Source organism: Cynara cardunculus, assembly GCF_001531365.2.
Source record: "Cynara cardunculus var. scolymus isolate 2C chromosome LG 5, CcrdV1, whole genome shotgun sequence".
Lineage (NCBI taxonomy): Eukaryota > Viridiplantae > Streptophyta > Magnoliopsida > Asterales > Asteraceae > Cynara > Cynara cardunculus.
In genome coordinates, this window is record NC_037532.1 from 11,019,962 (window position 1) to 11,032,384 (window position 12,423).

The window sequence follows — 12,423 nt, forward strand, 5'->3', positions numbered from 1 at the left end:
TGCCACCACGTATACGAAGTTCAGGAAAATGTCCAATTGACATCATGTTCTAAGGTTCTATGGTTCTTGATTGGTTGTAGAATGGTAAAAGAAAAGAAAGAAATGATGAAAAGAAACAGAGAATTGAAGCCAATTGGAGGGATCTGGTACAAGTACCATTTTCAAGCAGGTAATTCCAACATTAGTCCATTTATTATGTATATGGATATCTTTGAGACTTTGGATGCGGTATTCTTGTTCAATAATTAGGGTTATGGTCTTCGAATTTCTGGCATTTTCATTTTGTACCATCATTCATTTTGTAGATCTTTGATGTGGAAGTTGTGAGTAAACTATAGATTAATCACATGTTACTAACTTGTAATATGAAAACTCCTGTCTGCAGTGGGTGGTACAAGGAGCAGTGGATGTTAACATTGGTGCGAACCCTTCTGCTGAAGGAGGTGATGAAGACGAGGGTGTTGATGATCAAGCAGTGAAGGACGTCGACATTGTTGATACCTTTAGACTCCAGGTAAAAAGTATTATGGCATCCTAATAAACTTTGAGAATTCCATTTATTTGACCATTTGAAAACACATGATGTGTAGGAGCAACCTCCTTTCGACAAGAAGCAGTTTGTTACTTACATCAAGAGGTACACCAAACAGCTTACTCCCAAGCTTGATGCAGAGAAGCAAGAGTTCTTTAAGGAAAACATTGAGGCAGCAACCAAGTACCTCCTCTCAAAGCTCAGTGACTTTCAGTTGTAAGTCTCTTGTTCATCCGTTTCTTTGCATATGAATGGAAGCCTTTTTTGTTTGTCATTCTGTCGGCTGGCCGTATTACATGAAAAAAGGCTAGATCTTTATTTGTGAATTGGGGAATTAGGATTAGGTTCTAATTATCATACTACTTGAGAAACAAAAAAGTAGAAAGTATTATTACAATAATCTTTCTGTAGTTACGAGTGTAGAGCAGTGATTGGAAGTGGTTACCCAAAGAAGGATCTTGTTAGACCTTGTTTTTTCTTTCTCCATCCACAAGATTCCTGACTTATTTAGGGCTCTTTTAAAGTAGATGAAAGTAGAACATATTTTCAACATTTATCTTGGCCAAAGAAGTGCATGGTAAGGTTTGTACATATTTGCTCAACCATCAAGTCTTTCAACTTGACATTCAATCAGCAATGTAAGTGTAAGTGACAATGACCACAATGACCAATGTTACTATTAGACTTGGTCTTCGCTTTATTTTTATTAGACTTTTAGCTTGAAGGTGAAGAATGTGCACTTAGGTCCATTTTTTGAAGTATATAATATTCATATACAAGAAATGATCACTTACACTTTTTACCTTTGATGAGGTTAGAACTCCTACAATGACTGTCACTTGGTCAATTTTAATGGTAATGTTGAATGTTTCTTCCATATATTTGTACTGATTTTGTGGAAACATCGGTGGTTATGCAGTTTTGTTGRGGAGAGCATGCATGATGACAGTACAACAGTGTTCGCTTACTACAAAGATGGTGCTGCTGACCAGACATTTTTGTACTTCGGTGTGGGGCTGAAGGAGGTTAAATGGTGAGAAATCAATGATATCCTTCCGTCAGAAAGAGCCAACAAATTAAGTGGTAGTATCAGCATCTTATTCATTTTTCATATATGTCACCAGGAAAGATCTAGAATAATGTTGCGCTTTGCTGATTTGCTTGAGAAGCATGCTGATGAAATAACAGCTCTTAAAGTTTGGGATAATGGGAAGCCATATGATCAGGCAGCARCAGATGAAATACCCCTGCTCATTCRTCTTTTCCGGTATTATGCTGGTAAGTAGTGGTGGATGCAGAAATATTGGTCAAGGGGGAACTAAATTTAATTATATAAATTACCTCCAAATGATTATAACTTATAAGTAAAAAAATTGACTACTAAGTATATTAATGATTACAATGAACCCCAATGATCTCACTTATATACAAAATTTTAGCTTAATAAGATCACTACTTAGCCCSAAGTTCATTCTAAATGATAMTCTTTATGTCTTTGAGTTCATTTATACCTTTTCCTTTAAAAAGAGTTGACCATCTTGGTGTTGTTGTTACCATTTCATAGGCTGGGCCGACAAAATCCATGGCCTCACAATTCAGGCTGACGGTCCGCATCATGTCCAGACGCTGCATGAACCCATTGGTGTTGCAGGGCAAATTATACCATGGAACTTCCCTCTTCTGATGTATGCTTGGAAGGTTGGGCCTGCATTGGCTTGTGGTAACACTGTAGTACTTAAAACTGTTGAACAGACACCATTATCTGCCCTCTATGTTTCAAAGCTTTTCCTTGAGGTAATATAAAGATTTGTAACACTCAAATTTGCTCAACTTCCTTCGCTTCTCTCTGTCTCTCTCTTTTTTTACATTTTGAAGGATAACCTTAATTCTATGTTGTATGCATTCAACAGGCAGGACTTCCTCTTGGTGTGCTAAATATTGTATCTGGTTATGGTCCCAGTGCTGGTGCTGCTCTTGTTGCTCTTGCTGATATTAGTTTATATTTATGTCCTTTCACTCATACCTTCATTATTTGCTCTTGGTGTAAATCGAACACATTTATGGAGTCGTTTAAGTATGATGGATTTTAAATATATTGGATTTTAAATTGTCATATAATTTTTTTCATCGATAGACTGTAATTGGAATCATAACTCTTATTTATTCAAATTGTATTAATATGTAAAAAGCAACTGTAACTTATATCATCATTAAATCTTATCTAATAAAACCAGTAAAACTTTAAAATCGTTAAAATTCACGGCTCCCGCTGCATTGCGCAGGTACACAACTAGTATATATATATATATATATATATATATATATGCAAATTGAGAAAATTAATTGAATGTGCTATACTTAAATTTAAGAAGTATGGATAAGTTGTAAAAATGATTGATGATGAAAAAGAAATTACGAGTAGAATAGGGAAAACAACATATTTAAGGTTATGAGAATATTTTGATGTACCAAAGTATCAACCTGACCAACCCGTTAGGTTTGAGTTAGGTTGGGTTGAAAATTTTCAAACCATAAATATTAAATTAGGTTCTTCAAATGTCTTCAACCCGATAAACCTAACCTATGAGCACCTCTAATTCTCATAACATCCTACACAATGTTATTATTTATTGTCCTACGATTATTGTCCACTTGCACATCACCCAATCTAATCAACTCAAGATCAATCTTCATCACCACCATTTGAGCTTAAAAGTTTGTCAAATTCTCGAGCATCTAGCTTTGAAAAAACGTTACATTTAGAGCACCATGACGTGCTAAAGATAAATATTTAACCCAATTTACTTCAAAATAATCGCTTGATAAATATACCCAAGAAAAGTAAAGTAACAAGTTGTTCTAGGTTCATGCCCAATAACAAAACTAAACCAAACGAATTCAATATATCACAATTGAAAGTAGGGTTGGAGCCGAAGGTGTTAAGAGATTTGTTATCTACCTCAAAGGATAAAACTACTTGAAGTCTGACTTGTAAAAAGATTTAGCACAACTTTTTTTAACAAATACTGATAAGGTAGAAGTGTACCTGTGCAATGTAGAGCGATTCTGAAGCTGATAACTCGAACTCTTAAGTTCTTGTTTGGCTATATTTTCTATCGCTTTTGATTTTATCTTATTTCATTGTTTCGTATGGTTTTAAGCGAAGAAATATTTGTTTAATATTTTACAAAGATCATAGAAAGTGATGTTATCACTTGCTTACAATTGTTCTTTGAAATATAAATTCTAAGGTAATCAATCTTATTGTAGTACTTGTTAACCTTTTAAAGTTTATTCACTTTTAGATGGTGACAAAATGAAATTTTATAAAAGCATCCAACATAGATCAATTATGAACTTAGAGAAGGAGAGGCTTTCTATAGCCACATTTTCAGCCCTTACATTGGATGGGCATAGGGACCAACACCAATCTTGATCACTTTCAATAACCAAGATAGAGTGATGGGCCATTTATCAACATTAATTGGGTAAGCGTTTAGAGTCATCATCCTTATTTACTGTATCAGGTAAGATTCCAGTCATTAAAATGGCATAACAAATTTAAGCGCCTCTTACCCGATTATCGGTAATTGGGTATGAGTCATGACCCTCACTTACTGGGTAAGGTAAGTAACTTGGTAGGTACTTACCCGCTTAGATTTTCATAAACGACCCCTAGATTTCAATATGAGTTCTTTTTGAGAGAATTTAAAAATAAAAAGTAACATTGAGCAATATTATATATGATTCATGGTATTTTATAACTCTTTGTACTATGATGTATTATATTTTAAGATCCAAGATCTCAATTGAATTGAAGTGTTTTAAAAGGTTTGTTGTAATAGCTATCGTGACATAAGACTTGTGTCTCATGCCATGTTAAGTCTTAATTTAGATCAGAAAAATCAAAGAACTACAATGAAATGACATATATGTAAATAAAAGGGAAGGTAAGGTCAGTTAAGCAAGGGTTTAAAATTAGATTGGAGGGCCTAATTGAAAAAAAAACATTATTATTCTTTTATTATTTAAAATTCAATAATTCAGAAAGTTATCTTCCACTTTTATCACTATTAACTCTAACCTCCTCTCTCTCTCTCTCTCTCTCTCTCTCAAAAATAGAGATGGACCCTAAATTTTCAGAGCACAAAAGGCTCAAATGTAGAAGAAGATGTTGCAGTAGTTGCCTTAGTTGGGATGGAGGCCACATAAGAAGAAATGGCGGTGGTGCTAGAGAAAGGGGTGTAGCTAGGAAGGCTGAAGTTAGAGTTTAATGGTGAAAGGGATGCTGTAATTAGATGTTCCTGGTTATATGCACATGTGCATGCAACACATGTTCATCATCTATGTTTTCTGATGCTGAAATTGGATTTCAATCATTCATCTTTGAAAATCTATGTTTTTGGAGTTTATGCACATGTGAATATAAGGAGGAATTGAAGCCCTCGTCTTTTTAGTATGGTTCTTTGGTTTTTGCACATGCGAATACATAAGAGGAATTCAAGCTTTCATATTCATCTCTCTCTCTACTTAGGTCTTTTCTGGGTTTTACGCACACATGAATATGATGAATATGGTGTCTCATTCATAAGTGCATTCAACCTTGAAAACTGAAAGGAAAGAGAGCATCGTGATTGATTCACATGTGCATACAACCCAAAAAATGAAGAACGGTGAACATGATGACTCAATCACATATAACCAAAAAACGAATGAAGGTAAATAGAACGACTCATTGACATGTGCATACAACATATAAATTGAAAGAATATGAATACAGAGATTTATTCACTGGTGCATGCGACCCAAAAATCGAAAGACAATAAATACATTGATTCATACACATGTGCATGTAACACATAAATTGAATGAAATAATCGGTTATTAAATATTTTTTTTGTAGATTGTTGAAATATTTTTGTGTAGATTTTTCTTATAATAGATGATGTTTCCATAAATTGTGGTAACTTTCTTTTATTTATGGGATTTTAATAATTGGAAATAATTATACATTAACGAAATGTACCATTTTGCCCTTTTTTATTTGATAAACTGTTAACTTTGATATTTTTTTTTTAAATCGTTGGCTTACAACTCATTGGTGGTTAGTAGACCGTTCCTTAGTTTTTCACTTTTTTGCGCTTTTCCCGTGAACCTCATATTTATATATCTATACTTATAATAAATAAGTAACTTGGTGACACGTGTCATCTTCTGGTGAGGTGGTTTTCTTGTTTTCCCGCCTGAACACGTATCTAGACACAATTTACATTAGTGGTTCAATTAGACTCATTTGAACGTATCTAAACACAATTTACATTAGCAGTTCAATTATACCCATTTAATTGATCACTATTAAAAAATGTGGTTTTTCCGACGGCAAAATTCGTCAGAAATCCGTAGGAAAAACAACTATCCGACGGATATTGGCGTCGGAAAAACCCCCGCCGCTAAATGCAAATTCCGTCTGAAATCTGTCGGTAATGTTCAAAGAAGTTTTATTTATATTTTTTTCTTTCCAAAAATATATATTTAAAAGAAGTTCAAAATTTCCGACGAATAATAACTTTTATAATAAAAAATGATATTCCGTCGGAATTTATTAAAAAAAGTTTTTTATATTTTCTTATAAAACATATATATTTTTTAAATAAATTCCGACGGAATATAACTTTTTATTAGATAATTACAATCCGTAAGATTTTTTTTGAACACATTTTTTTGGAAGGGAAAAGAATAAAAAAAGCATTCTTAAACATTTTCGACGGAGTATAATTAAATATAAAAATCAATTAAAATCCGTCGTAAATTTTAATTTAATTAACGCTAATTTATTTATTTAAATAAATTAGACCAATTTTCTGACGGATTTCCAACGGATTTGTGACAGTATAAAATAAGTAAAAAAATCCGTTACAAATCCATCGGGAAAGTTGTAGAAATAAAAATTTATTTTATTTTTAAATTCAGTGACGGATTTGTGGGGGATTTGTGGCGGACATCGACAAAAATTGACTTTTCTTGATTATACAGAGCTCTGAAGTCTGAAGAGTTTTACTTTAGAGTTATTTCAAGAGTACAAATACAAGTCTGAAGTCATTCTTTAGAGTTATACTTAATAGTTATTTCAAGAGTACAAGTCTGAAAAGTCGTTCTAACTTTACTTCTAGGTTTAAATTCAATTTACTGATATAGTTTCATTTCTAAATTTAATTTTATTATAGGGTTAATTTCATTTTAACTAATTATTGATATAGTTTCATTTCTAAATTCAAATTTGAAGAGTCATTCTTAAGAGTTATTTTTCAGAATCACTTCAAGAGTACAAGTCTGAAGTAGCATCGTACTTTCGATGATCATTCATATTTGTAAGATAAGTTTCTGACATGATTTAATTTTTTCAAATTACCCCGTGTAATACACGAGATCAAACCTAGTATATATATATATATATATGTTTTCTATTAGTACTCAACGAGTCAATGATATTAAACAATTTAAATCACGTTGTATACTAAAAACTAACAAATACGATATTAAAAGTGTAAGAAAATTCAAATATTACGTTACAAAAACCCCCACATTAGGCGTTGACATGCCAAAGGTTGAGGATGCAAGCCTTATGCCACGATGGTTGTTACAGCGAACCTTTTAGAACATTTCAATTCAATTGAGATCGTGGATCTTAAATTATAATATGAACATCACAGTACAAAGAGTTATAAAATACCATGAATCTTATATAATATTGCTTAATGTTACCTTTTCTTTTAAGTTCTCTAAAAAAGAATTCATGTTAAAATCAACAAGAGTCGTTTATTAAAAGCTAGCCAGGTAAGCACCTACCAAATTACTTACCTTACCGAGGGTGGTGACCTTTGCAATATAAAGAGACTAGGGCTTTAGATCTGACATATACTCAAAATAATGTCTATGTAACATATTTGAGCAAAAAATTGATTATCGACAACCCCAAGCGCTCTTTAGGAACCCACATATGAGGAGGCATTTTACAACTAAGTCAACGGCTAAGGCTAGTGGGTAACTTATTATGTTCATATGATTTGTCTATTTAAATTGTTGTTTATGATTTTAAATAAATATGTGAAGAAACAAATTCTCTTTTCTTTAAGAATAAAGATCTACAAATGGATCGTACTTCTTTATGTTTTAGCCTGTATTTAGTCATTTTCAGTCTTATGTCATTGTCGTTTATCTTTATGTTCACAATTCTACTTTTGGGAGGTGAGGGACATGGGTTTCTTGACTTGAGGCCGTTGATTTTTGTTGTCTAGCAACATGTTCGATTTTTGGGACGATATCGTACAATATTTTGCAACTTCCACTGTAAAGCTGGCATGATTTTATAGTGAATTTTGAGATGCCTCAGGTTGTATGCGTAGGTCGCATATGTACTCTCACAGTTTTTATCACCTTTTTTTTTGATCATTTGGTTACTTATTTTCTTCAACATATTACACTAAACACTTCCAAACCCCATAGACTAGCCAGGTGAAAGGCTTCATATAGAACTTGCCTTTGGAGTATTTGATATATTTAAAATATCTCCTAGAAAATGTATTAATGTTAGTAAATTCAATTGTTTTTTTTACTGCGTATATTAAATCTCTTTTGGGTAAGTGTTTGTCTACTAGAAGGTCGATAACGTTTCTATATATTTTTAGGAAATTCGATAATAAGTAGATAGTGGTAGATGCCACCACTTGATCTGTTATAAACATAAGCATGTTTTACTCAAAATTTGACAGGAGCATAAACAAATATAACTAACTACTTGTACCATTGTGTAGATGACAATTTAAGTCCATCCAGAGACTTATTGTGTTTGCAGATCCAATCAAACATTCATACTTGTTGTCATAGATGAAGTCTTATAGTTTCTTTATGTAGATGGTTTTTTTTCTAAATCTCCATGTAGAAAAAGATGTTTTCACATCTAATTGTTAATAGATACCTTTCTCTGTGAGAAGCCTTTAGCTACTAAATAATCCTTACACCCTTGTCATCTTTGACTTTGTAGACCCATTTACAACCAATTCAGTAATTTATATAACTCTCAAGTGTTGATTTTGTACACAAACTTACATTTCCACCTGCTTTGTTCATAGCCATTTTGCACTCTGGCTTATCGCCTTTTGAAAAGTCAAATGGTCATCATGCAAAACATACTCAAACTGATAAGTAAACCTCACATTTGCGTTATCCCAATCACCATACATGTTAGAGGAAAAATAGTTCTTTGGCTCTGCCTCGTAGGTACTGTAACTAGAACTGGATCACCTTGATCTAAACATCATTCAAAGATTCTACCTGAGTAGTAGAAACTAGATCAAAAGGTTGATGTATCCGGTGCACTTACATCGTCTTCAAATTCTGACCCCAAAGAAATGTCGCAGACATATTATCCAGGTACAAATAAATTGAATATAATCTTTTCACCGCCAGTTGTAGGAGAATGAGAAGAGATAATATTCAGTTCATAAGTGGATTGATGATTTTGATTAGAATTGAACATGATCGATTTGTTGAACGTGATGTGTTGAGAATGAATCACCTTTCAGGTGACAGGATTTAGATTTAGATGCGGTAACCTTTAATGCCATCTGTATAGTCGAGTAGGAATCCCTTGGTGGCTCTAGAATCTAGTTGGTCTGGACTTGTAACTAAATATATACAAGATGATAAAATACTCATATGTATTTCAAACATATGTTTCCACTACCCCTCTAAGCTTCTTCTAGAATCTTTCTCCCATTAGCCAAATGAAGTAACCTGTTTATAATGTGGACGACTGAATGAAATGCTTCGGCCTAAAAAGATTTAAGGAACACCAATGTTGTTAATATACATTGGGTTTTATTTAATAGAGTCCTACTCAATGGCTCGACAACTTCGTTTGATTGAAGATTGCTAGGTATGGTGTAGTGTTGGTGGAAACCTCTACGTGAACAAAAGTTTTGAAAGTTACCGGTGTAGTTGTTGGTCCTGAACGAGTAACAAGGCTTCTATGGTTTGTAGAAGGAAGGGGATTTGAATACAAAAACATATTTTACTTTTTAAACTCTTATTGATTGTATAGAACAATCAATCAATGAATCAAATTCTATACAAAGAAAAGAAGGTAAAAACCTAATCTAAAACAACCTTTAACTTTACAACTCGAGATAACTTTAAGAATCTTTAGCCAACCTCACACAGTTCTCTCTTGCAAAATAACACATGATATTATCTCATTTAGACGCTCGGGAAAAGGAGATCTTCACTAGTATACTTGAGGTATTTAATGCAATGCAACAGTACATGCCACGTGTCATCGAGGGAGAGGATGACAGGGTCTACATGTCCTTAATTTGGACAACCTTGGCCGCTAGTGAAAAGTGTACTAGGATAGTGGAAATGCATAAATTCGACGATAAAGCATAAGCCATATTGTATCTTTTTATATAATTGCATGGTTTTAATATTTTTAAGAGAGAGAGAGACTTGATCTACAAGATTTTGATTCATCTAGGAGGGGGGACGTTGAAGGCATCTTCAATACTTGCTCAACTTCTTGCTTGATGAGTGCTCACTGTTGGAAATTTGTTGGTTGGAAGTTAACCTTCCATTCCACATTGGTAGAGACTTAATTTCTAGAAAAGCTTATAAGGCTATCTCTGGAAGTGGGCTTTGAACATGTTGGTGGACTCATGGTGGGGGTCTTGAGTGGAAGGCCCAACACACACGCGTGGCCGTGGCCGAGGACGCGGGCGCGGGATTCGCCAAGGTGGCGCGAGGAGGCGCACTTTGCACTTATCTTTTCGATAAAAAATTCGTTAAGGAGAAATAATTATCAGTTTTTTAAATTTGGATAATTATTAGTTTAATTCAAAAAAATTAATCAAACTTTGACTTGGTATTATCCACTTTTTGATAATGATCATGGGAGGATTTCGTGGAGCATATTTGTGAGACTTTCATGGAGCATTTCGTGGCTTCAACCGGTATTTAAATACTGGTTGAAGTCGTCTCAAAATATACACAGAAAACTGATATTTACTCTCCTACGAATTCTGCTCCTTTTCTCTCTACCGTTTTTCTACATAAATCCTTGCTCTATATTCGTTGTGATTGCTGTTTACAAACGAATTGCCTACTGCATTAAATCCTGAGGCTTTGCGACTAGCAGACTCACAACTTCTTAAGAGTGGTCGTATAAAACCTTTAAGGACAGGTTTTCCGTGCAGTTCATCATCCGAATCGACAATATATTAAACAGGTTGGTTTTATAATTTTCGCATTGTATTTAAATTTCTCGTTCACTAAGTGAACACTCTGCTTCTATCCCTTTCTTTCATTGAATCTATCGAGAAAGACAGATTCAATCTGTGTGAACTGGCACGTATTGAGGTTTTTGGTGGGTCTGAATACAAAAAGGTTTAACTTTTTTTTTTCGCTATAATATAATTAAATTTTATTAAGATTAAATTTTTATTTGGTGTTCATTTTTCTTATTGGAATTATTTTTCTCAACAATCTTAAAGGTTTTAAATCAAATGGACACCGGAAATTATCGTATTCTCAATCAAGACATGATGAAATTGGACAAGTTTGACGGATCGAGTTACACTCGTTGGGCGGACAAAGTGAAATTTATGCTCATGGTGTTAAAACTCTACTATGCATTGGACCCAAGCTTCCCTCCCATTCCCGAAGATCCGGTCCCTGAACCAGGACAACAACCGGACCTTCAAAGAATTGCCGATCTACAAAAGCTTAGAATGATCCGCAAGGAAGAGGAAACTCTTGTTTGTGGACACATTAAGAATGCTTTGTCAGATCGTCTATATGATCTGTATTCCCCGATTATGTGTCCTCGAGAGTTGTGGAAATCCTTGGAATTCAAATACAAGTCACAAGAAGATGGCACCAACAAATATCTTGTGTCTCAATATTTGAGATTCCAAATGGTTGATGATAAACCTATTCTGGAGCAAGTGCATGAGCTCCAAGTTTTAGTAAATAAATTAAAAATGCTTTCTATTGCTATCCCTGAAATTTTCCAAGTAGGGGCAGTGATTGACAAACTGACCCCATCTTGGAAAGATTTTTCAAAAAGAATGATGCATAAAACCGAAGATTATTCTTTGAACGATTTACTAAAACACCTTTGTATTGAGGAAGTGGCACGTAATCGGGAAAGAAGAGGCAAGTCTATGATGAATGCCAATAGTGTGCAGGCTGGAGGCAAGGGTAAGGGAAGGGCCGGAGGGCCAAACAATATGTGGAACTTGGGTCCATAAAAGAAGAGTTTTAAGAGATCAGGAGTCATTCAAACCCGAGACAGAAGTTTAAGAGGGTCGAAAGATGTCACGTCTGCGAAGAGACGGGATATTATGATCGTGAGTGCAAGGACCAAAAGTCCGGACCCCCTGTTGCTAATTATGTTGAGGGGATTTAACACCTCGTGGCGAATCTCCCCATGGAAGAGATTGACATGATTTCAGAGGCCGCCACGAGAATTGTGGCAGCAAGAGGTGGCTGGTACTTGGCCTCTGGAGCCACTGTTCATGTTTGTGACTCCAGGTTCAAGTTTGTTGAATATGGACCAGTTAGAGATGGGAAGCAAGTGATAGCTGCGAACAACGGCCGTGCAGATGTCGTTGGAATGGGTACCATGCTACTGAAGTTCACTTCCGGCAAGACCGTCATTCTCTGAAATGTTCTTTACGTGCGTTCCATTAACAAGAACTTAGTCTCTGCAAGCAAACTCGATGAAAACGGGTTTGGAATAAATATAGAGGCTAGGAAGGTCGTGATCTACAAGAGGAAGATCTTTATTGAAAAGGGATACAACCAGTTGGGTATGTATCGCCTTAATCTGAGTGAAG

General features: G+C 34.5%; 2 protein-coding genes across 2 annotated transcripts; both read left to right on the top strand.

Moving 5' to 3' along the window:
• The first annotated feature begins 81 nt into the window (after nt 1–81).
• On the top strand, nt 82–2,622 carry LOC112512809 (aldehyde dehydrogenase 5, mitochondrial-like). The gene is made up of 7 exons (XM_025118950.1): nt 82–169; nt 378–514; nt 591–748; nt 1,452–1,557; nt 1,657–1,810; nt 2,097–2,326; nt 2,443–2,622. The coding sequence occupies exons 1-7, from the start codon at nt 82–84 to the stop codon at nt 2,620–2,622; spliced, it is 1,053 nt and encodes a 350-aa protein (XP_024974718.1).
• Nucleotides 2,623–11,088: 8,466 nt separating this feature from the next.
• On the top strand, nt 11,089–11,835 carry LOC112512810. Its single transcript, XM_025118951.1, has one exon. The coding sequence runs from the start codon at nt 11,089–11,091 to the stop codon at nt 11,833–11,835; it is 747 nt and encodes a 248-aa protein (XP_024974719.1).
• Nucleotides 11,836–12,423: the final 588 nt, after the last annotated feature.